This window comes from Xiphophorus hellerii, chromosome 23, assembly GCF_003331165.1.
Source record: "Xiphophorus hellerii strain 12219 chromosome 23, Xiphophorus_hellerii-4.1, whole genome shotgun sequence".
NCBI lineage: Eukaryota > Metazoa > Chordata > Actinopteri > Cyprinodontiformes > Poeciliidae > Xiphophorus > Xiphophorus hellerii.
This window is the reverse complement of record NC_045694.1, coordinates 1,025,497-1,051,793: the sequence shown is the minus strand read 5'-3', so window position 1 is coordinate 1,051,793 and position 26,297 is coordinate 1,025,497. Positions and strand designations below refer to the sequence as shown.

Here is a 26,297-nt window from a genome sequence, read left to right as displayed (position 1 = left end):
GTTTCAAAAGAAACTAGTAGCCACCTGGGTTCAGTCTAGATTTAAAGGAACTCACTGTTTCAGCTGTTTGTTCCAGATTTGAGGAAGATAAAACCTGAATGATGCTTCGCCATTTATGGCCTCTAGTTCATATCCTGAATACTGGTCCCATTCTACGTACTGGATCCATACTGGTCCCATTCTACGTACTGGATCCATACTGGTCCTGGTTCTGCTGGCAGTTGGTCCATTAATGTCTCAAATCAAAGCCTTTTCTGACTGTATTTCGGAGTGCGTGGTGATCCTGTAGGTCTTTGTTGCCATTTTCTTTGATATTTTCTGACGTTGCGGCTCTTCCCTCGACGTGTTCACTCCGTAAAAAGCCAGGAGCTTTGAGATAAAATGCTGTTCATGAAGGAAAGTCTTGGCTTTGTTTCAGATACCTGCTGGCTCGGCGGTGGAGGAAACCTTAGTGAAGCCCAGGAAACTCCAGGCCCTGCAAATCCCCCAGGAAGCTCCTGAAATTAGCTGCTGTTCTGCTCTACTTCCCCTCTGCTGCCATCAGCCTGACGCTGGCCGAGTCTCTGCCAGACTTCATTTAAGAGCTCAGACTTAAATAATTTTTACTAAGTACTAAACCCAGGTCTTCACTGCAAAAAACACCAAGTCCTACCAAGTATTTTTGGTTTACTTTAGTTGATTTGTTTTCTATATTATGGGAAAATGTCTTGCTTTTTGGCCTTACAGTAGTAAATGCTGCTGGATGATAAATAATCCCTTAAGTTGTTTTGATAAATGATAATATTGTTGTTTTGAGACCATTTTCCAATGGTAATGGTAATGCAAGAACTCATTCTCAAAGGTCAATAAACTTTAATTTCTAGTGAACATTTAAAGCAGGAACTGGAAGACATTTTAAATATCCAAAATAACTAAACAACAAATAAAATGAATTATTTAGTCTCTGTAAACAAAATTATCCTTCAGAAAAAAAACACCAAACTGACAACTTTATCATCCAGTTTTTGTAGAAAGAGAAAAACAATAAATCATTCAAATGGAAAGAATTGAGCTCCCTTTAATTTATTATGTGATTTATTGCAACAGGCCAAGCTTTTATAAGTGAAACAATCTGCACTTTTTCATATTAAGTCATTTTTGACTAAAAAGGTTTCTTGCTGAAAAGTTACTTATAAGTCAGTTTTGTCTTATTTTAAGTCTACTCTCATATTTGCAGTAGAACTTGCACCAAAATAAGATTTTGTGTTTTTACAGTGTTCTCGCCATGTTGTTTTCTGAACTGACTTGTGATTGAATATTAATGCATATCTGCCATTTCCAGACTTTATTCATGGATTTTAACAGTTTCAGACTGAAAGCATCGCTCAGATTATTCATCCAGAGACAAATCCACTTCTGGGAATTACAGCATAACACAGAACATACTGGACCATGAAGTCAAAGCTTTCAGCCTAGAACTGAAAATCTGACCATTAACTGAACAGCATTTAATAAAACAAATGAAATATTCAGGTCCTCCAAGAAAAACAGTCTGTTCATTTTAAATCCAAATCATAAAATGTTCTCACTCTTTTGGATTAAATAAATATTACTAATGACCAATTTAGATGTTCAGTGATCTAAATAAAAGTAGTGTTTATGGTGCCTGATTGCATTAGCTGGCTTTGCTCTGTGGAAAGGTTTTCCATCCTGGATAAAAAACAGATTTATTGGAGAATAAACTCAGCTCAGTGCAAACAGCTTCAATAAGACAATTAGCATTAAATAATAAAGGGTTAAAAATGAGAAAATAATCGGATATTTTCTTTTTCTACAACTTTAAAAAGTGGAGATTATAAAAATGATTTAATATTTGGTTGGTTTTATTTTCTAAATAGGTTTAGATGGATGAAGCTACTAAAAATGATCCGGGTTGTTTAGGAATTTGAGCCAATATTTGAGAGTAAAAACAAGATTTGATTGGGTTAGTCCGATCAGATGTTGATGCAGGAAATCAGACCAATTTCAGCCAAAAAACAAGTAGTCTAAAATTTATCGCCAATTTCTCATCTCTTTCACATTTCTATTGCAATACAGGTCTTAACTTTCATTCATAATGGTCCTAAAAATGTCTTAAAAAGTCTTAGAATCATGTTCATGCCCTCAAAATGTCTTTTTCAACGTGTTTATTTTAGTTGGCCTTAAATACTGTAATGACGCCAACACCGCAGCTGTAGTCCCGCCAAACAGGGTTTATTAGAAATAGGTACAAGCTGCTATTCCTGAGGCTGCAGCTCACGCCTCCAACAAACGGGCACACTCAACCGTTAGCTTCGTTGCTAACTCCCCTCTGAACTCTCCCCTACTTCCGGTCCTGGTACTGCCGCTCCACCGATCCCCCGCCCACATGACAGGCCGATCACATGTGAGTGGGAGCCAGCAGAGTCAGACAGGGGAAACCCATAACAGTCTAACAGAAAGGATCACAATGCAACTTGTAACAAATACAAATAACTATATGGACCCCAGCAGAACTAAAACACAGAATCGTTACAATACATTCCTCACTTCTCTGAACTTTTGTCATGGCCGATCTATTTAATCTCATATGTTCTGTGTAACTTGAGTCGCCAGCAAATTCATCTTCATTGTGTTCTGGCTCAAGGCAGCTGAGGCTAATGCTAACTAGCTGCTAATTTGCCCCTGACTGCTAGCTAGCTTCTTTACCTCCATCATGGGTAGGTGCAAATTTATTGTGAATTTCTTGTATTTTGTGTGTTGATGCACAAACGTTTAAGTCTGAGTCGGTGCAGCTGCAGAAACTTTGTGATTCCTGCTGTTATCGTATCGGCATCCATCAATTCTCAAAGCCGCGATATCGGTATCTTAGGTTGTGTTTGGACACCACTAATTGTTAAATCATTAGTTGTTTTGACACGTTGACGGGTTTCCCAGCCGTCCCTGAACGCATCACAGCAGCAGCGGCGTGTTCTGCTCTCTGCTGCAGCCTTTAGGCTGGATCCGCTGCAGGCGGCCGGTTCTGGACTTTAGAACGAGATGCTGATGTTTCTGCTGGACGTTTCGGGTTTTTCACTGCAGAGCAGAAAACTGCTCGGCATCCGAAATATTCATTTTATATCCAGATAGTTGTTGGTTTTTCCGTCTCATCATCAGAGGAAAAACCTGAAACTAAAGATAAATAGACTTTTTCGACTAAACTGAGTTTTCTCCAGTCTTCCTCCACCAACAGAGGGCAGCAGCACGTCTGCGGCTTGTTCCACCAGGCTGCTGCAGATGTGACAAAGTTAGAAAGTTGATCTACTGTGGTGGTCCTGCTGTTCCCCCAGAAACATGGATCTGGAAACATTTCTGTCTGGATGAGCGGCTCTCTGCCTCACGCTGATCAAATCAGTTTTAATACTGGAATATTAAAACCATAAACAATTCCTTTTAAGGGTTTAATACCTGAGTTTGAGAGATAACACATCTTTAGTTTGAATGTGTTAATTGAAACTATAAAAGCTGCTGCATTTGTTCAGTTTGTGGAAGTTTCTCTGCTGGTTGGTTCGGAGTTTTTGGATCCAGTCCGACCTGCTGGAGAGGAACCAGAGCTCGGCCCGGTTCCTGCTGCAGATAAGCTACAGCGAGTGAAAGTTTGGGGAAGTCTCCCGCTCCGTTTCTGGTGACATCAGGAGAGAGAGAGCCGGGGGGAGGCGCTCTGCTGCGGGGGACCCGCATGCTCCGCGCAGGTCGCTCCAGTCTGCCGCGCCGCTGCGCTCCGGAACTTTTCCTGCAGCAGCGGAGGATGTTCAGTTCGGAGGTCCCAGCCAAGCAGAACGCTTCCACCGGGTCGGCTCGGGTCCGGACCGGGTTCTGACCGCCGTGTGAGTGGATCCGTGGCTCCGAGGCGCTTTGGGGAGATTTTACGCGCAGCTTTGTTTCAAAGCGGAGAAACTTCCAAACCCACGGGAGAAAGTTTTCACTTGGAGGAAACCGAACCGATCCTCCTTCCTCGGAGTCGCCGCTGTGAACCCAGCCTGTCGGAACCGGGATATGTGTGTGAGCGGGTCGGAGAGGCGCGCCGGACTCCGGGTCTGGGCTCCGCTGCTCGCCGCGCTGCTGTGGGCCGCCGCGGCGCATGGATGCCCACACAAGTGCAGCTGCTCCGGGTCGCATGTGGACTGCCAGGGTCTGGGTCTGAAGACGGTACCCAAAGGAGTCCCGCGGAGCGCAGAGCGCCTGTAAGTAGAGCCCAGCCTGACCCGGGATGGTTCCGATGGACCAGAACCAGAACCATTTCTCCATAGGATCAGTTCATCAGATTTAACTAAAGATGCACCGATTATTAAAACATTTTCCAATTTATTCATTAAAACTGAGATGTGAACTTTGATTCACTTTTTAACTGAATAAAATGAAGAATGTTTGATTTGATGCATAAATATGAATAATCTTAACAAATCTTAACATTTTTCTCTTTTATGCATCTTCAAATAATTAAAAATCAACAAAGATGGCTGGATATATGCAGCTGTATGTGCTGCTGCAGCTGTATGTGTTGCTGCAGCTGTATGTGTTGCAGCTGCTGCAGCTGTATGTGTTGCTGCAGCTGTATGCGTTGCTGCAGCTGCATGCGTTGCTGCAGCTGTATGCGTTGCTGCAGCTGCATGTGTTGCTGCAGCTGTATGCGTTGCTGCAGCTGTATGCGTTGCTGCAGCTGCATGCGTTGCTGCAGCTGTATGCGTTGCTGTAGCTGTATGCGTTGCTGTAGCTGTATGTGTTGCAGCTGCTGCAGCTGTATGTGTTGCTGCAGCTGTATGCGTTGCTGTAGCTGCATGTGTTGCAGCTGCTGCAGCTGCATCTGATGTATCTGCCGTTCAGCACCTGCTTGTGTTTGCGTTTTGTTGTGTCTCTGCAGGTTGGAGCGCGTTTTGCTCAGGTGATTGTTTTCCTTGTGCAGGTTTGTGTGATTGTTGTGACCCCCCAGGACCTGCTGGCCTTCACACGGTGCCCCCCCCAGGACGTTTACACCCCAGTAAAATAAATAATTAGGGGTGGTGGCGGGTGTTGCTCTGCCCCCCAGGGGGGATTTGCCCGTCTGTTTCTGCTCCTCTGATTTATCCGAGCTGCTCGCTCCCTCCCCGGCCAGCATTCATCTTTATTCCCCTCTGCAGATAAATTTGAGGCGTCGGAGGTGGAAGCATTAAAATGGATGAGCTCTGCGCTGGGAAGGTGAGGGCAGATGGGAAACTTTTTAAAGGAGATGAGCGCCGTTGCTCCAGGCAGAGATTTGGCTTTGCCAGCTGAGATAAGGAGAATATGGACTTCAGCTCATTAAATAAACCAAATTAATCAGCTTCAGATACAGAAACAATCTGGCTAAAATAGGTTATTAACTTGTTTTTCATTTAAAATGAACACATCTGGCCAATATATATATATTTTTAAAAGGTTTTGTTGGCTCTAGTGGCCTTCATTCGAAAGTAGTTCAACAGGAAACGGTAATCTGAGAGGGGAAGACAAGCAGCAAATGTCACCAGGCTGGGAATTGAACCTGCGACCACCGCCGCCAGGACTAAGGCCTCAATACGTGGGTCGCGCTTCGCCGCAGCGCCACCGCAGCGCCCCAAACATCTGGCCAATATGTTGATTTGACTTCACTAAGGTTGAAACGATTAATCACAATTAATCAATAATTGAAATCAACTCATTTAGTAATAGATTAATTGATATCTGGAGTTAAGACTCTAAAATCGTTAATTTACTGAAAGAGCAGAAATTAACCCAAAACTTTACAAAAAATTATCAAAATGTTGCTTTTAAGATATAAATTAATCTTTGTCTGTAAATCTGTTAGCTTCACTTGTTTCACATTCTGTAAAAAAAATCACATATTAATCAACTTTTCAATTTCAGTTATTAATCCGTTAATGGAAAAATCAATCAATTAATCTACAGATGATCAAGCGTTCACTGAAATAAAGTCAAGTTATTGCATTTTAGGCAATAAAATGTTTATTTTCTAATTTATAAAATAAATTGAATTGTTTTTGTGCACCTTTTAATGTAAATGTAATGTTTTATAAGAAGAAGCTAAAGGGGTTAAATGAAAACTCTGACAATTTTGTATCCCAGAAATTAATTAGTAATCAGAATAATTAATAGAAGAATTGATTACCAAAGTAAAACAATGTGTCATATAACTTTTATCTTGTTATGAAAATAGTCTGAGGTGGGCAAAGTACCCCCCAAAAAAGTGTTTTATAAAATGTTTACTTAAATAATGTGTAACTGATGATGTCATCAGATGGAGAAATTAATAATTTATTTACAAAATAACAAATTAAAGCAGAAGACATATTTATTTCAATTTGATATCTGGAAAAACTCTTATATTTTTAAACTTTCTATCTTTTCATCCACACAATAAACACTGTTTAATATCAATAAAATGATTATTTATAAAAACTCAGACCAAAGTGGAGATTTGAGGAAATGACGTATTTATGTTCGCACAAGTCTGCAACAAGTCTGTCGCAGACTGCGACAAATAAAACGACAGATAAAGCGATAAATAAAGCGATAAATTAAGCGATAAATAAAGCGATAAATAAAGCGATAAATTAAGCGATAAATTAAGCGCTGTCTGATAAATTCATATTCTGACACGATTCCTGATCAATGTCTGTTTTAATAACTTTATATTCCAATGTTTAAAGCTGTTCCTGAACCTGCCTGGAGGCGCCATGTTTAATCCCTAACAGGAAGTGATGCTCGTTTTGACGCCATCTGATTGGCTGACAAGTTCTAGCTTAGCGCTGCGCTGCCCCCTATGGGTTGGCATTAAAACATCGCTCAGAGGTGGATTTGTTCAGGTTTCTGTGGATGAAAACTTTTCTGAAACCGATTCGATGTGTACGATGTTAGTTTTTAAACGTTGTAGCTGAGATATTAGTTTATATAGAGACCGGCTACGTTTGGACAAGGCCTCAGTGAAACTATCATCAAATGTTTAGCTGAACATGTGAATAAATGTCAGGAATGTGTGTTTAAATAGTTTTCTGGCAGCAGGATATTTATAACTATTGAAGTCAGGTCCAAACTGGTCAGACTGGTATGCATCATTTTAGGGAAAACATACAGATGGTGGTCGATTGAAAGGAAAAACAAACATGGAGGAAGTTTCCATAAATGCTGGAGAAACTTTTTTTTTAACTGGACTGAAGGGATGGAGCAGCAGTTTGGGTTCTGGTGATGGTGTGGGATGTTTCCCAAAGGTTCTGATGGGTTTAACTGGTTCTGCTGACTGGTGAACCAATCAGTTCTCTCCTTCTGGGTGATGTTTAGCTGCAGGGAACATGAAACTGGGCTGGGTCCTGCAGCAGAGCAGAGAGGACTGGCTGTGGTCGGGTCTCCATCCGGGTGTTTCAGCCCGAAAATACGAAACAAAGCAACCAGAAAGCTTTAAAAGAACAGCACTGAGTCAACAGATCGTTCTTAACATTTCAGAACAGCCTTTGCCAAACAACGTTTCAGATGAGTTTGCTTTCATGTCAGCCTAAAAAATGACAATGAGAAAAATGGCTGCCAGCTTATCTTGTATCTGTTTGTTCTGTCTCCAAACCCAATCATATCCACCGTCTGTCGCAGGTGCACAAGATCCCGCCCCCAGCTTCCTGCTGGAGCGCAAACAACTGCTAGCTAACGACGACAGGCGTTGGCTTTAGCTGCTAGCTGCCAACATGAAATCTTAAATGTACGCCTGATATAAAATGATTGCTACTAATGATCAACATTACAACCACTACACAGCAAAGTCAGGGAAAAGTTTTCATTAAAAACAAATAGCGAGGGAGAGGAATAGTTCAGTTAACGTGGATGTGCTGCAGAATTTGGTGTTTTGGTTCAGTTAATAATTAAAATCGACCCACACATCAACTCTGATAGATCATCAGTAGAGCAGGTGCTTAAATTAGCTAATCAACCACTGCTGTGTTAGCTTAGCTTAGCTAATAGCAGCGGTAGCTAATTTACCACAGCGATCACTTATTAAGAATAAACATCAAGCCTAAAAACATAAAGCTGTAACGGACTGAATGTTCTGTTTGCGTGTTTTTTAAATGTTGAATCCTGACACTTAAAGTGCTGTTGTTGTCAGTCGCTATGGAAACGGGTCTGTGTGTAGCGTGGCTGACAGAGAGTGAGAAAAGAGAAGGAAGTTGCATTATTTCTGCGTTATTTTCCTGCTGCGGCGCTCTGCACTGAGTTAACACCTCCAGGTTTCATGTAGTTCATGTTTCACCGGCAGCTGCTGTGGAACAGCAACAACATGCAGCGGGTCCAAAATGTGACACTTGGGCTGTTTCACCAAACACATCATGAGCAAACATCTGAGTGGGAGCAACTTGGTTGCCGATGAGGGGCAGGAGGACGTAGAGGAATCAGGTGTGGATGCTGCTTGGATCTGATTGAATAAATACCTCAGAGTTTGTGAAGGACGGAGCGGCGCTTTGCTAACGGTTTGAACCGGAACGACTTTCATCTTTACTGGACTTTATTTTGAAGGACTGAGGAGTGAAAACCTTTTCTCCGCCTGGTCCAGAAGTCTTTTAGTGCTGCAGAGTTGATTTGTTTAAATTGAAGGATCATAAACTTGGCAGTAAACCGGACAACCTGTTGGGTTTACACTGCAGTCGTTACAGAACCAGAAGCGGTTCTGGTCCAGTTTGAACCCAGCAGCGAAGATTTCATTAAGCAGATGCTAACCTCCTTCATCCTGTTAATGTTTGCATCACAAAGTAACATAGCGTTGTATTAATAAAGAGCAAAGTCTGCATGATTTAATAATCCACAGTGAGTGAGAGCCATCAGGTGTTGAAGGGGGATTTTCCCTGCTGCTGGTTTTTACGACTCTCTGAAGACGTTTCTACTGAATCAAACTAATTCAGGCTGACTGCGAAGGTCGCTGAGAACCGCAGTTAAGTGTCATGACACAAGTTGAAGGAAATTGGGTTTGAAGTGTTGGAATCCATGAGAAGAACTCGAAAAGGCCTACAAGGCGTATTATTTTGGGAACGCCTGCAGAGCAGGAAATCAGCGGAGAGGGAGACGTCTGGCTGCATCAGCCGTGGAAACCGTCAGCGACCTTCTGAAATCATTAAACTGGTTCCTGATTCAACATCCTCCTTCACCCTCTGAGCAGCGGCTGTCAGAACCGGCCCAGTTCTCCCGCTCCATTATAAACAACATTTGGGGAGGTTAATGAGAGGAAAACAGTCCTGACCTCAGCTGCTCACCCAGTTTTCCTCAGGCCCGCCGATCCCATAACGTCCTCACTGGGAAGACACTCCAGACCTCATTTGCATCTAATTTGAGTGGAGGGGCCCTTAAGGAGCGAAAACTGGACGGCTTTTCTCTCCAGGGTTCACTACACACCTGTTCTACTGGGACACACACACACACACACACACCCTGCAGTGCTTACTTTAATGTGGGTTTTTTTGGCGCTGCAAACTGTTTGCTAACTGCTGTGAAATGTCAGGAATTGTTGCCGTGAACTCCGGAGGGAACACTCGGATCGGGCCGAGCCGCTCCTGTTTCCAGGCTCCTAAAGTCACAAACTAACTAAAAATATTTAGTTAAGCTCATCATAAGAGCAAAAAATCACTAATATTCAGGCTAATATTTTCACCATGTTAGTCATTCATCTATAAATATCACAGTTTCAAGCTAAATATTTGGTGAAATATTTAGTTTCAAGTTAAGTGTTTACCAACTAAATATCAACTTCTAACCTAAATATTTAGTTATGAAGCTAACTATTTGGCTACAAACTAAAAATTGGCTTAAATCTAAGCGTTAAAGAAATATTTAAGTTAGTCAAAGTTAGTGAGGTAAATATTTAGTTTCAGGCTAAATATTTAAATTGAATCTAAATATTTTATTAGTGAGCTATTTTTCTCTGAATTAAATATTAAGCTCTGGGCTAAGTATTTAGTTGGCAAGCTAACCTATTACCTCCCCAAACCAAATGTTTAACTTCAAACTAAATATGTAGCTCCAAAGTAAATATTTTGTTAGCAACTTAAATATTTAGCGAGCAGCTAAATTATTATCTACTGAATACTAGAAGCTAAATAGTAATACAAAAATATATTTAGTTTCCTAACTAAATGTTTAGCATTAAGCTAAACATTAGCTAAGTGTTTAGCATTAAGCTAAACATTAGCTAGATGTTTAGCATTAAGCTAAACATTTAGCTAACTAGATAGCTTGCTAACTAAATGTTTAGCTACAGTCTAAACATTTAGTTGTGCTAGTTAGTTAGCTTGCTAACTAAACGTTTAGCTTGTTTAGCTAAACGTTTAGTTAGCAAGCTAACAAATTAGCTCTGAGCTAAATGTTTAGCTTGAAGCTAAATATTTTGCTCCAAACTAAATATTTAGTTATCAAGCCAAGCATTTGGTTTGAAACTAAATATTAAGTTGAAATTAAATAGTTGGTTAGCAAGTTATTAGCACCAATATAAATATTTGATCTCTGAGATAAATATTTAGTTAGTAAGCTAACTGTTGAGCTTCCGTCTAAACATTTAGTTTGAAACAGTGACATTACTGCGGTGAAACTTGGCCTCCATTTTGTCCTCCTGTGAGGAGCTAAATAACGCAGACTATTGCTGCTAATGTTTGTGACTCTGCAGAGACTCCCTGAACCTTCCTGAGCGTCGGCCCGGTCCGGAGTGTGTCTTCAGCCTCGCTGCTGGAAGTGGCACGCTGCCTGGACCAACTCTTACCGAAAGCTGGTTTTTTGAATTTCTGTTCCATCGTTAATGGCTTTTTGAGGAACTCCTGGCAGGACTTTTACAAGCAACACCTTCTCGGCTTTCTGTGTCCTCGCCCGGCCTCTTTCTGCCTCGCTTTGTTTCCAGCTCTTCATCTCCGTCCAGACGCTGCGCCCCTCCTCTGCTCCTGCTCTCTGTCGTCTGCCTCTTCTCTGATTAACTTTCTGTTTTTGTCACCTATGGCTCGTTCTGACATCTTTTCTTCCTGCTTTTCTTCTTCTTTGCTAATTTGCGTCGTTTCCCCTGACCTCCAGCTCCGTCTCCAACACTTAGCTGCTCAGATTGCCAGAAGCATCTCCACTCGAGTTTTCACAGCCGCTATTCGCCTCTGCGTGCCAACCGACCGCTGAGCGCACAGCAGTAGGGTCCTGCTGCCTGTGTGTGTGTGGGTGTGGGGGTGTGGGGGTGTGTGTGTGTGTGTGTGTAAGAGAGAGAGAGAGAAGAGAACGGATCCAGCAGGTCCAGCCATCGCTTCTGGCTCTTATCAAAGCTTTGTTGTGATTGGTCAGTGGACGGCGTAGCCGCCACACCCTCCGCTGTGGGACGATGGTTTGTGGTGCTCCTGGAATGTGTGTGTGTGTGTGTGTGTGTGTGTGTGTGTGTGTGTGTGTGTGTGTCTAACAGATCCAGTTTGGTAAACTGAGTTGCAGTAATCATCCGATCACTCCTGTGACCTTTGACCTGATGTTTTTAGGACACATTCCAGTTGGGCTGAAAAACTGATCACCATGCAACATCTCATTTCCATCCATCCATTTTCTAGCACCTCGTCCCAGCGGGTCAGGAGGAGCTGCTGCCTCCAGCGAACGTTTCGGGCGAGAGGCGGGGTCACCTGGACAGGTCGCCAGGGTGTCGCAGACATTTCATATCAGTTATTGATGATTATTATTTTTTTGTTTTAAATATCTAAAATCCTTCCGGACTATTTTCCTGTTTTATCTTCAGTTTTTTCTTCACATCGTTGTTTTTTTATTTTTTAGCTGTTATGAGTGACGATGGAGTAACTTGAAACTGTTGCTGTGTTAAGTTACCAGCAGGTTGTTGCTAGGCAACCAAAGGATAAGTGAGTTAGATGCTACCAGCTAGCTTAGCTCACCTTGAGAGGCTAAAATCTTTCCTCTGCCTACATCTCCCAGAATGCTGTGCGGTTCTGGATCAGTGAATATTCAATTAAATTAAGTTAACTATTGATTATGTGTAATTAATAATAAATGTTATGGATTTTAATGTCACAATCCAATCAAGAAAAGACTTCATTTATTAGTAAAGGGTAAGTAGGAATCGCCAGTGGGCGGCTGGTCAGTCATACAGATGTACCTGATGTACCTGAATGCACCATGAGTGGAGCTGTTGGTGATTTTTGTTGCTAACTTAACGACTTTCTACATTAAGTCCATCTAACAGCGTTTTTTCAAGCAACAAATCTAGAAACTTTTCCGTATTATTGGAGACTTTTGGTGTCAACAGCTGAAAGCCCCAATCATACTCCATTATTACCCGTATTTTCCACATTATAAGGCGCACCTTCAATGAATGGCCTATTTTAAAACTTTTTTCATATATAAGGCACATAAAATAGCCGCTACAGTAGAGGCTGGGGTTACGTTATGCATCCATTAGATGGAACTGCGCTAAAGGGAATGTCAACAAAACAGTCAGATAGGTCAGTCAAACTTTATTAATAAATTACGAACCAGCGTTCTGAAAACTCCCTTCATTCCCAAAATGAATAAACGGCTGTTTTATTTTCCCCGAGGTAAAGTAAGTAACGTGGTATTCGTTCGTGTGTGGATGGAGAGATTACGTCTTTTTATAAACCGAAAGCACCAAGAAGGACCGCTTCTAAATTCATTGATAAGTTCGCGTGCTAGCTCTGTTGCCTTCATTCGAATAGTGATTGTACTGACACTTCTACTTGCTGCTCTCTGTTCAACAACCCACTGTTCGAGTTTGTCCTCCAACCGTAGCCATCTCGCTTTGTTCCCTCGGAAACTCTGTTTAGTCTTCTTTACTTGGCGCAGGTCATCTTGTTGCTTCCTCCACAGCATTGATTGGTTCATGTTAAATTCTCTGGCTGCTGCTCTGTTCCCGTGTTCTACTGCATGACTGATCGCCTTGAGTTTAAACTCTGCGTCGTAAGCGTGTCTCTTAATAGGAGCCATTTTGGCTCTTTACACAAACACAAATGGAAATGAAACGGCACGCTTCACGCAGCCATATATCCCAGCATGCACCGCGCGCTTCTTCTACAGGGGAAAATGAAGTCGGCGGCTGCTTACCGTAGTTGCGAGACCTGTTGTGGCTCAATATTGGTCCATATCTAAGGCGCACCGGATTATAAGGGGCACTGTCGGCTTTAGAGAAAATTGAAGGTTTTTAGGTGCGCCTTATAGTGCGGAAAATACGGTAAATATTTCATAAAGTTCATTAGTAGTTTTGATCATATTTAGAGTATTTTTAATCACTTTTTCCTCATAAAATCATGTTGCTATGGATTTCCTGATTTGGCTGTGCATCAACATAACCAAATATGAAAAATGTCTTTTTCTTTTTAGCAAAGTTAAGAGAGAGAATGTTATCTGAAATCTGGATGAACGTAAAGCTGCTGAATCTGAGTTTCGTACACAGACCGCTTCTGCTGTTATGTAACACGTATAATCATAACAATGCTCAGAAACCTTCTAGGTTTTTATTTGCTGCATCTTACTTTCTTGCAGATATGATGTTATTTCCTGTTTCCACTGATTCTGGTTGCGATCTGTGTTTGATGAGTCTGATGAAATATGATGGATTAGGTTACCTGATTAAACCAAAATACCTCAAAATGAACCGCTGCTGCTGGAGAGCGTCTACTGGAGACACACAACCACATTTCCTCTCTGTAGGCTGTTGGTAAATTACAGAAAATTACTTAAATCATTAGTTGTCAACGTGGTTATGAAACATCCCGAGGTCAGGTAGCTGCTGAGATTTCTTCCTCTGCTCTGCATCGGATTTTATTTAAGAAAAATGAAGAAAAACCATCAGACAAGCGGACATCCTGCTTCACTTCAACTGTTTTCTCTTTTTTTTGAGAATCCATTTATTAGCGTGCAGATGTGCTTCAGTTAGCACGCATATTTAGGTAAGCGTTGAATTAGCGCCATCCTCCAACAGAGTTATTAACTGTTATCATGTGGTGATGTCATCCCGCTGACAGTTACTGCTGCAGCAGACTGATCTAAAGTAAGAAGCACCACAAAGAGCTTTCTGCTCTCTGGTTGTCACGTCTGTCATCCAGCTCGTCCCGTCCAGATCCGGTGCAGGGAACCAGTTTAGGCTGCAGCTCTGGGTCAGAGGGTGACCTCTACATGACCTCTGAGGGCAGCCGCATTCCCGCAACGTTACATGAAAACGTTAGACAGAAACTTAGAATGTTTCCCCTCCTGATGGTCCGATTGACCCAGTTCTACTGGAACCAGAACTCCATCATCTCCTCCAGCTGCTGTGGTTCTGACCCAAACCAACCTGTTCCCCTCCTGGCCTGTGGGGGCGCTGCACCAAGAACCACTGAAGGAAACGACACAAAAACCTCTGAAGACACTGAGAGCAACTTCCTTCTTCACCAGATGGAAACAAGATGGAGGCGTCAGATTTTAGTGTTGGAGGATTTCTCTTTAGTCTTTGGCTGAAGACCAGGAGCCATTTCTGCTGCTAGCGCTAGGCTAACACGTTAGCTTTGGTTGTATTTACCCAGAATGCCCTGTGCTGTAGTCCACTTCCTGCTTTTGGAGCGGTCTCCGCTCCGCTTGGTGTTCACATTCAAACCGAACCAGAGTTCACTTCAACTGAACCAAGACCGACGTTTAGAGGACCAGAGGTCAGAGGTCAATTAGCATTTACGCCACATCAATCAAACCGGACTTTCAAGACAAACAGACTGGAGTTTGATTAAATCAGATTAAACTGGGATGGCCTGAATCCAGACTAAGTTTTATTGGATCACTATTTGCATGGTTTGGTCTAGTCAAAGTCCAGACCTGAATCAAACTGAGATTCTGTGATTCTGCAGCTCAAACCATTTAAATGTGACCCGTTTGGGCCTTTATTTAGGACGTTTTCCTGGGTTACCATCAGCATGATGACGACGACTCGGATAAACACAGGCTGGAGGAGAATCTCATCTTATTTTAAACTTCAAACGAACCTTTGATGTCAGGAGGAGCGGCCAAAGTTTCCTGCATGTCAGAGTTAAACTGAGGCCACACACATACACGCACACACACACACGCACGCCCACACACACACACACACACACCAATCAAAAACTGCTTATTCATGTTCTTGCACTGCAAAACCACTAAATCTTACCAAATATTTCTGTAAATATCTTCAAGGACTTGAAATAAAACTATAGTAATGTACAAGTAACAAACTTTAAAAGGTTATTCTAAGTAAGGAATTCTTTAATGTTGACTTTAAAGGTTCTAGTTTCACAGGCAGATTAAAAATATGTTGTTATAAATAATCTGCCAACATAACTAGAACCTTTAAAGTCAGCATCAGGAAATTATTGCCTTAAAATAACTTTTACATCTTCCTAAAAAGTTACTTTAGTTAGTTTTGTTTTATTTTCAGCATTTGAAGATTTTTGCACCAGAAGCTGAACAGAAATCGTTGGTAAGATTTTCTGTTTTTGCAGCAAAATGTAAAATCTCACGACATGCAACGCAGCTGAGGTTGAATGGATCCAACATGAGACCGGAAACTGTGACGTGTTGTTGTGCTGGAGCAGAGAGTGTGCGTGTGTGTGGGTGTGTGTGTGTGTGTGTTTGGAGGTTTATCATGGTAATGAGGGCAGCCATGTTGTGTTTGGTCACCAAAGCAACACATTAAATCCTGGTTGCAGCGCTGCAGTTTTTCCTCTCTACACCTGCGTGGATTCGTGTGGCATGTGTTTTATTGGCGGTGCACACGGCGGTGGAGGCGGCATGACCGTCTGACCTCACTCAGACACACCAGCCGATCCTGGATGCTGATTGGCTGAAACTCCCAGAGCAAATACGGGGTAAACCGGGGTTCACCTGTTCAAAAGAATACGCAGGCAAAGAAAATAATACAAAAAGAATAAAGCAAATAAAGTTGTTTTTTTTTAGAGATATTAATAAATGTTTCCAGAGGTCATGAAAGGTCAGCCCCTCCCTTAAATTTAGTTTGATTTTGGTAACAGGTTGAGGGCTGGTTGACCTTTCATGACCTCTGGAGACATTTACTAATGTCTCTAAAATGTTTGCTGCACGTTTGGCCCCAGTTTGTTGGATTTGATGACGGAGCGAACTGCACTCAGCTGAATGGCCAGATCAGAATCTGATGGTTGAATATCAGATTAAAATCTAGAAACTGTTTTTCAGCTTCACTAAACATTTAATGGAGTCTTAATTTTATTGGCTCTAAGCTCCTAAATGGCCGTCCTCCAAAGCGGCGCCTTCGTTTGTTTCTTTGGTCTTAAAGCATCAGATGGTCCTTAAAGAACCAGTTTCCCATCTTTGTTATGAATATTACGTACGATTTAGAACCGGATTTGTTCCAAGTCAACCGGTTGCTTTGTCTCCGTCTTGGAGCGTCAGCGCTCACTTCCTGTCGTTAAAGTTTCCATTCAGGTTCCCGTCGGGCTGATGGGTCCGAGCATCTGAAGCGGGGGATTTCCAGTTGAACCGGGACAGAACCGCGCTTTGGAGCTCAGAGGGAAAAGGAAGAAGGCAATTAGGATTCCTGGCACAGCTGGGAGGCTCAAATCCAAATTGGGCTTACCTATCGACCGGCGCGCGGCTCCACAAGGGCCCGGTGGAAAATAACAAGAGATTAGCAGTGGAAGTGGATGCATTTGGAAACCAGGCGTTGGATGGAGAACTACAAAGGATGGCGAGAAGATAAAAACGGGTCAGACGGAGATATGAGGGAGCGATGGAGGGAGGAGGAGAGGAAATGACTGCTGCTGCTGTGGCCGGAGCAGAAGGACGACAAAGGTTAGAAAAACAGAAACAAGTCAAGCCTGGAGGGTCCAAACACCTGGATCCAGGTAAACCATGGATCCGTGGTTCACCTGGATCACCTGGGCTGCGTTAAACTCTCTGGACTCGTCATTTCTCCTCTGCCAGAGGTCGACGGGTGACCTGACCCTGAGGCTTCACTCTGTTGGAGGCAAAACGTTCAGGATGAAGCATCAACATGAGCAGCTGACCAATCAGCGATCACAGTTTGTTATGAAGTACACGCTTCCTACTGGACAAACTGAACCTCCAGGTTCATCACTGCTGAACCGGAACCGGACCTTCAGGGCAAACGGACTGGTTAAAGTCAGATGTTTGGCAGCATTTTGGGTTTCCAGTAGGAGCGATAAATAGTGACAGAGTGGCAGATAATGAATGAATGAATGAATGGATGAATGGATATATTGATCCCAGAGGGAGATTCGCAGCTCATCAGCAGCAGAAAACAGAATGAGAAACAGAGAGTTGTCGGTTTGTTGAGTTTTGGTCAAAATGCTGAATAAAATCATTTTTCTGCAGATCTTTGAAGTTTTAAAATCTCACTATCGTGTCTCGTCTAGTTTTATGAGTTTCATACATCGTTACACCCCAACCGGTCAGATGACTTCGTTCACAGCAGTGAACTGTGAAAATGAACTGATTCATTCTGAACTTGTATGAATTGAACCGGTTCTTCTTCATAGACTTTGTATAAAACTCTGAACTGTTCATTCCTGCCTGCAGATCGAATTTTCTTCAGCATAACTTTATAATCTACTAAATCAGCAACAGGTTGCATCAGATATAAACAGTTTGTAAACGTATAAACAAAGTTTTCTGAGGTCAATCAGTTTTCTCGGCTGTCATCCTGACCGTGCCGATTGCTTCACCTGGCGCTGCACAGCGTCCGTTTGTTGGGCTGCAGACGCGTCTCTCTGGAGCAGGAGGCGTTCCCACTGCGAGCGACAGAGAGATGGAGAGATTAGCTGTGGAGAGGGAAGGAAAACAGCCAGCGGTTACAAAAAAGGAAAGATGGAGATAAAAGACAAGAGGAAGATGTAAAAATTAGTTTGGTCAACTGTGAAGCTGTGAGCGATAAGAGATGAGCTAAAAAGAGAGAGATTAGAGAAGAAGTGGATGGAGGGATGAACCAGACGCTACAGGAAGAGGACAGAAAGACGGAGTTCATCATGGATGGAAACAGGCAGCAGCTGCTGGAGCCGCCGAGTTTTAGTGTTAAAAATGTTAAATGTTGACAGGAAATGAGAAAAATGCTAAATATTTGACTTTGGAAGAAATGATTCATCTGGAGTTTGAAAACCGGAAAATATACAAAGTAAACGTCAAATGTTGGCACCTCCGTTAAATCCTAAATATTTTAAAACCACCTGTGCCGGTCACATTTAAAAGTAAAATAAATGAAAATAAATATTACCTGAAATGGGCAATGGTGAGTCAGCATACCTTTATTCTTTACTAAATACTCTTAGGATACAAAACTGAAGTATTTATGTAGGTAAATTTTCTATTGTTTTTCTAATTGCCATTTTTGGTCAGCATAAATTTGCTAGCTGTGATTGGCTGCTATTTGTTCAAGTATTACTCTGGATTACTGTTCCCCTCCTGGCCTGTAGGGGCGCTGCAGCAAGAACCACTGAAGGAAATGACAGAAACCTCTGAAGACACTGAGAGCAACTTCCTTCTTCACCAGATGGAAACAAGATGGAGGCGTCAGATTTTAGTGTTGGAGGATTTCTCTTTAGTCTTTGGCTAAAGACCAGGAGCCATTTCTGCTGCTAGCGCTAGGCTAGCATGTTAGCTTTGGTTGTATTTACCCAGAATGCCCTGTGCTGTAGTCCACTTCCTGCTTTTGGAGCGGTCTCTGGTCCGCTTGCCGTTCACATTCAAACCGAACCAGAGTTCACTTCAACCGAACCCAGACAGAGTTTTGGAGGACCAGAGGTCAGAGGTCATGTAGCATTCACACCTCACCAACCGGACCGGACTTTATAAACAAGCGGACTGGCGTCGGATTAAAGCGGACTGGAGTCGGGTCAAGACACGGTGGTGCATGGCAGTGTTGTGTGACCGGGTTGATTTTCATGCATTCTGCCCCTTTTATTCTGACGCCCTCTAATATAGTAAAGTGCTACTAAATGCCTCGATCAAAGCTGAGGTTTGTGACCTTCACCGATCTGATTGAGTTTCTTCTGTTGTGCAGATGCTCAGAGACCTGCAGCTGGGCCTGGTTCTGGTTCTGACCCGGCTGGGCTGAATCAAAGCGATTAAAGGTGTAGCCCTGATGTTTTTGGCTGTGAGAAGACGTGAAAGCTGCCCTGCTGTCGCATTCAGCAGCAGTAAACATGAGGCCGGTTGATCGAAAAGCTTTTTATTATTCGGCTGTTTAAACCAGAACCAGATCCCCATGTGGCTGCGAACCGATTCACGTCTGATTGTCGAGTTTCTCACAGAAACGGCGTCATGTGTCTTTGGAAATCAGGGTGATGAAAGCGGCGCGAGCAAAGCGTAACGCTGCTGATTTATCACCGCGTTGAGAGGAAAACACGCCAGGAATCCTGAGACAGGAGCCGGACCGCTGGTTGGCTCAGCGTGGGAATGAGGAGGCACCCGGGCCGTTTCGGAAGCCTCCTGCTGGGCCGGGAGCCGGTCCGGTTCTGGTCGGGCCGGGCCGGACCGGCTCCCAGTCTCAGCCTGGCTCCTGTTAGAGCTCACATTTTGAAACCTAATATGGTCCTAAATCATATTTCTAAATGTTTAGGCGTGTTATGAAAAGCATGTTGTGTGTGTGTGTCTGTGAACCTGGTTTTTATATCTTTGTGGGGACCCATTGTTTGGCTGCATTGACGGGTTGCGGGGACCACTGCTTTTTGTGGGGACAAATCCTGTTCCCTGAGGGGAAATGCTGTTTTTGGGTCAGGGGTTAGGGTTAGGCTGTAGAAAACGAATGGAAGTCAATATGAAGCCCCCACAAGACATAAAAACACTACTGTGTGTGTGTGTGTGTTTTGATTTCGTCTCAATAAACATCAGACTCTTTTACAGGGAGCCAGTGTATACACACACACTCAGGGTGTCGGTTCGTGTTGCGGTGTGTCCGTTGCTCCGATGGCGTCCAGGAAACGCGACAAGCTTTTAATCTGTTGATGGAAAGAGAAGATGATTGTTTCCCTCGTTCACGTCTCCAAGTTTTTGGAAGTTTTGCCCAAAATGTTGTTGCCATCAGAGCAATTGGAGTGTTTGTGTGCTTTGGTGTCACTCTGTTTGTGTTAGCTTGTTAGCGTGCTTCTGTGCATGTGTGTGGGCTGCGACTCTATGGCGGCCGTTCTCACGCTCATGCCGCTGCCGCATTCAGAAAGATGCAGAAAAACACAGGAACAGAACCGGGCTAACCAGAACCGGACTGGTACCAGAACAGAATCAGCCCAGAGTTTTATGCACATGCTGAAAAATTAAAGACATAAACATCACCAATGTTCAAATACTCAAGTGTTTATGGGGCCCGATGGTGAAGTTAGAAAGTCAGTTGGTTATTTAGTCATAAAAGAGAAAAATGAGGTACATTCAATTATAAATATTATTAATTCAGTCATAAATTTCACAATTTCAAACTAAATATGTAGTTAAATCAGAGCTAGCTAAAGATTTTGTTAGCTCTGAGCTAGCTAGCTAAATATTTAGTTTAATAACTAAACATTTAGCTTTTGTGCAGCTTTTGTACTGGTTTGATTTAAAGATATTTTTGTACTGCACAAATTTTGTTTGTGCTGCTATGGGTTTGAAGTTTGAAGATATTAGTGAAAGTGTGAAGGCTAAAAAGGTCAACCAGCTCTCCCACATTACCTAACGTTATGTTTGTGCAGCAATCACATTTTTGATTTCATGCTGCTCTATGCTGCTCTATCAGTCTACACCGATGAAAACTGACCTTTATCTCTCAAGATAAGGGCAAGTTCAAGGTGTGAAAATTCACTGTTTTAAGCAGACAGTGAATTTTCCACCTTTACTCCCTGCATACCTGCACTATGCCAAACTGTTTCTTCACATTTAGCCTTCAGTTAAATACATTTAAGAGAAAAGGGGAAACACTCATTGAGTTTTTAGCATTAGCATTAGCACCTGCTTTGTTTCATGTGAGATTTATAACCTTCCTGTTTCTCTCTGCAGGGATTTAAACAGAAACAACATCACCAGAATTACTAAAGTGGACTTTTCTGGACTGAAGAACCTCAGGATTCTGTAAGTTTGGTTCTTTTTTCTCAGTAACTAAAAATAGAAAATGTTCATAGCTCCTGGGAAATGTGATGGCAGATTTGGTGTTTACCAGAAATGAACCTTTTATGGATCTGTTAAAGAAGAATTAAAGAACTTCAAAGATGCTTAAAGTCCAGTTTGATCTCAAAAAGCTAAATAAGCTGAGCAATAATCTAATAGTGGGAATAGATTCTTTGAGTGGCTTTGTTGACCTGCAGGAAACAATTATCTCTATTTTGTTTTTCAGTCTAAAAGCTTCTCCATTAGGAAGCCACCTTTCATCTTCCTGCTTTAAATCAAACGACTCTTCGAGCAGAAATACATTTAATAACTTCACATCATATCTGCTCCGCTCTCCTTTTGTTGCCAGTTTAAGATCCTGAACTTCCAGAAATTCAGCTCTGAATAAATCTCTCATAAAAAAGTATTCACACCCTTTAGATTCTACACATTTTCTCCTGTTAATTTGTTCTCTTGGGATTTTAAGAAACACAAATGTTACCTGATCCCCTCCATGGTGAAACATGGTGGTGGCAGCATCATGAGCTGGTTTTCCATCCAAGTTCTGCAACCAGACGACTGGCTGGATTTAAATGCACACCGCACCATTCAGACTTTATTTGTAAAAAATACAGAAATCATTTTAAAAAAAAATCTCTTACACAAAAGCCGCTGCATGTCTGTTACAAATAGGTGCAAAACTTTTACAACTTTTACATTATTAAAAAAGCAGAATGTTGCAATTGTTCTGTTTCCATTAAATAAGAAATTTAATTAAAATCTCATGAATAAACTTGTTCATTCAAGATAATCATGGAGGTAATGGATATAAACATGAGATATTTATAACCGTCTGAAGCAAAAAAAAAATTTCCCATTGCAGTTTTTGCTAAATACACAAGTTTAGATACAACTGAGAAAGCAGTTGAAAACCTGAGTTTTCTAATTTAAAGACATTTTTTGTAACTTTAAGAAAAATAAATTTTATCCATATTTAAGCTACAGTATCTCTATGTTATGACAGTGTGATATGAAACAGATAATCTCGTTCTCCTCCCTAAGCTGCTGACGTCTGAAGAAATGCACCAAAAACAACCAATCAGAGCCAGGAGGCGGGTCTTAGTGGCGTCAGTCAACCTCATGTACTCACTGCTAAATGTGCTATCAACTTACCGTTACAGGAAAACCATTTCTCCACCTGCATCGGTGATTATGCTAACTTGTTTGAGCATGATTGACAGTGCTAAGATCTGCCTCCTGCCTCTGATTGGTAGCTTCTAGTTAGCACTGTAAGAAGACAGAGGAGCTTTATTTTATTTTTCTTATACTGTTATGAAATATGTAAAAACACTTTTTTAAGTAAAAGTTACGTTCTGCAGCTTTAGATCTATTATTGTAATTCCAATTTTTGGATTTTTATCCTCAGTGGAATCTGGTTTCACTCGGGTTCAGGAGGTGTGAATACTTTTGCTTCGTGTTTTTCTACCTTTCTGCAGCCTGTACTTCCATGCCTCCATGCTTCAGTAATTAAGGCGCTGCTATATTTTCCTAACGGGCCTCTGGGTGCCCAGAGGCCCAAGCAGATCCACGTCTTAACGAGGCTTCCAGGTCTGGAGACGATGCACGCGTGTTGCAAACTTTTACAAGCTAAGCTAACCTAGCATAGCAGACATTAGCATCAGGATGGTTTACAACTTCTGCATGACTCTTGGCAGTGAAAGGTCACAGGAACAAAGAGTTTAATATCCAGATTTACCACGGCTTAAAAAAGTATTCACACTCAATGAACTTTTCCATATTTTGTCACATTATAACAACAAATATAAAATACTAAATAATAAATGAATGTGAAAGACAAAGTGGTTTCCATGGTGACGTAGAAAGATACAGGAGCGTGATCTGCAAACCAACGGTCTGCTTGAAAATGTCTGTATTCATCTGTTTCCTGCTTTAACTGAGCCACAGTGAAATAACGTGGCTGCTGATTGGTTCTTAATTTTATTTCCTGATCATTGAAACGTTTGAACTCAGCAGAACGAGACGCTTATCTGCTGCCCTAATTCACTTCACAGGCTCTCACTGTTTCAGCGCAAACGCCTAAAATGTGTGTGTGTGTGTGTGTGTGTGTGTGTGTTTGCGTTTGTAATACCTTGTGGGGACCATTTCCTCACATATACTACGTTGTGGGGACCTACTGCTCCTTGTGGGACCGAAGCCTGGGCCCCACAAGGGGAAACGCTGTTTTTGGGTCATGGGTCAGATTTAGGACTAAAGTGTGAATTGATTTTTGGTTAGAGTTAGAGGATAAGGGTTAGGCTGTAGAAATGAATGGAAGTCAATGGAAAGTCCCCACAAAGATATTGACGCAGACATGCATATGTGTGTGCGTGTGTGTGTGTGAGGGCTTTAATAACTATAATCACTGCTGGCTGCGTGCACTCCGTTTTAACCAGAGCGGCAGATAAAAATACACAGAGGAGAGAAACGCGTTCCTCCAAAACGACTATTTCACTTCATCTGATTTTTTATCTAAAACACAATAAACAGTTCGTGATTTCATTGTGTCGCCTCGGAGAGACACACACACACACACACACCGAGAGGAGTGTGTGTGTGTGTGTGTTTGTGAGAGGCGAGCGGTGTGTTTCTTGTGGTCAGAGACGAACTGCTGCGATGTTCGCCTCCAATCTGGGAGGAGAAGTCCTGGGAAAAACGGGTAACCAAAAATATTCACACCAAGCGAAGATTCAGAGCTAACAGTCATTCAACCGAACAAAAAGCTTTTCAACAGATAAAAACACTTCATCCACCTGTTCTTATTCATATCATCATCAGATGATAAAGATTATTATGGCTTTTAGAAAATAGAAATGATTCAGAAAATGAAATGCAAGGAAAATAAAATGTATTTTATTTGATGTATGTAAACTTCTGGTTTCAACAATAATTATTCTAATTATTCAAAAACCAAATATAGGTGAATATGCATTAATACACATTAATATCCACCATCTCAGCCACCTAGTTTCACAGTAACTTTGTTCCCAAAGATCAGCAATAGCAGTAATAATAATAATAATAATAATAATAATAATAATAATAATAATAATAATAATGGTTTCTGATTGCCAAACCAGCATATAATGAAGTTTACTTTTTCTCTGTATAACTCAAACTATACATGATAATAAATGTGCTGGAAGATAAATTATCCCAGAAATTATTGTTATAAACAATTATATTGTTATTTAGAGACTATTTTCAACAAATATAATAATAACAACGCTGTGTTAATGCAAGTATACCCACTCAGATATAAAAAAGCCTTTTGTTTCTGAAGAATATTTGACATAAATCACATTAAACATCCAAAATAAAAAATCAAAACAATAATTAAAATGCATTATGGAGCTTCTGTAACCAAAATCAAATTACAACATTATTGATCATTCAGCTTAGACAGGGGCAACAGGCTAAAGGGGGCAGGTAGGATAATAAAGTTCAAGCTAGAGGCTTGTTCTTGCTGCCGTCTTTTCAGCGACATTAAAGAGGAAACGATCAAACTTGTTTTAATTTATCGTGCAATAAATTGATTTATTGATTATTGAGACACAAACAAAAAAACTGAGCATCAAACTCTGCCGGGACTCGTGTGACAGTGAAACCCAGAGACAAAGACTCGGACTCGGGTTTTATGACAAAATTTTGACCTTTAACCTGACATGAAATTAGGTGCGTTTGTTTTATTATCCGGGACGTCGGTGGGCGGTTCTTAACGTGTCAGCATTAAATCTGAGTAAAAATATTTTTCACTCATTGTGAAGTCAGCATCTTTACAAAATAAAAGCATTCTTACTAATTCAGTCACGACTCAGACTGAGAGGAAACTTCAGCTAGTTTTCTATGTTGTGAATAAATTAATTATTTTAGCTTAAAGATGGCGTTAACAGGTAAAATAAAACTGATTTGTTGTTTCTGCTGCTTCTCTCATTAATATAAACTAAACAGAATTTTCCTGGTTTGTTGCTCTCTGGGAATCTCCAGCTTCATCATCAGAGGTTGATCTGTAAGCCTCATTAAAAGCGTCCAGCAGTTTCCCATTAGTGATTTTCTAGCGTTTTGCCTGAGCGTTGGGCTGTACGCCCACCGCCATTAACTCAACTGCAGTCGCCACTGTTCAACCACAGAGGGCAGCAGTGAGACAACTTCAGGCCAAATATTGCAAAATTTAACAAATTTACACAAAAATACCCCAACTTGCAACAACATAACGATGGAACCATTAAAGACCAACTTAGATATTTAAGTACAAAATCAAGTTAATTTACCCGACGGCTTGGTAGAACCTCTGACCCGTTTCAGTTCCTCTGTTTCCTCATTTTTATCTCCTAAGATGTTTCAGTTCTCCTCTTTCCTCGTTTTTAGCTCTTATAGGACAGAAATCCTCCGCCCTGCTGTTTGCTGAGACGTTCTTTCTGCTTGGTCGGCTCCATCTGGAAAACCTTAGCGGCGCGTCCCACACAGAGTCGGGACAGGAACGCTGGAGATGTTGGTCTGCAGGAACCACATGAAAGCCCCGAGACAAATGGGGGAAATTTGCTCTAAAGAATTGGATGTTAATTATTTGTTTTGGCTGACTAGATTAAAACATTTGTTATGCACAGAGTGTTGGTGGCAGATCTGTTCGCTCCGCTGACTCTCTGTTTACTCAGCCGGTGAAGTGTCTCTGCTGCAGCCAGACGGGACATTTCTCTGCTGTGTACAGTGTGAAAACTAACGGTTCCTTCTCCAGGGATATGAATACTAATGGTCTCTGTGCCGTTTTGTCTGCTGCAGCCACCTGGAGGACAACCAGATCAGCGTCTTGGAGAGAGGAGCCTTCCAGGACCTCAGGCTGCTGGAGAGGCTGTAAGTTTTCACACATCCAGCCAAAGTATTCACACCCTGAACTCTTTCCTGTGAGAGTTGCTGGGATTTTACTGACACCCTGAAATAAAAAGCCTGGCAGGTCTGGAAGCTGATGTTCTGGTGCAGAAAAACCCAGAAGACTCGCAGCCGGCCATTACTGACTCACACTGAGATGAATAGAAATGCACTCCACACTTTTCAGATTTTTATTTGTTAAAAAAATTTGAAAATCAACAATCTGTTTTGTCTGATGCCGCCATGATGCTCTGGTTTGAGTTAATGTCACATAA

General features: G+C 41.8%; 1 protein-coding gene across 2 annotated transcripts in view; it reads left to right on the top strand.

The window, feature by feature from the left end:
• Positions 1 to 3,539: 3,539 nt before the first annotated feature.
• slit3 (slit homolog 3 (Drosophila)) overlaps positions 3,540 to 26,297 on the top strand; it is a 189,716-nt gene continuing 166,958 nt past the window's right edge. For both annotated transcript variants that reach the window (XR_004337985.1, XM_032554360.1), the window contains exons 1-3: positions 3,540 to 4,220; positions 21,013 to 21,084; positions 25,936 to 26,007. Coding sequence is in view for 1 of the 2 variants with exons in the window: in XM_032554360.1 (XP_032410251.1) it covers positions 4,033 to 4,220; positions 21,013 to 21,084; positions 25,936 to 26,007 (332 nt within the window). In the remaining variant the exon portion in view is untranslated. The remainder of the gene's footprint in view (positions 4,221 to 21,012; positions 21,085 to 25,935; positions 26,008 to 26,297) is intronic.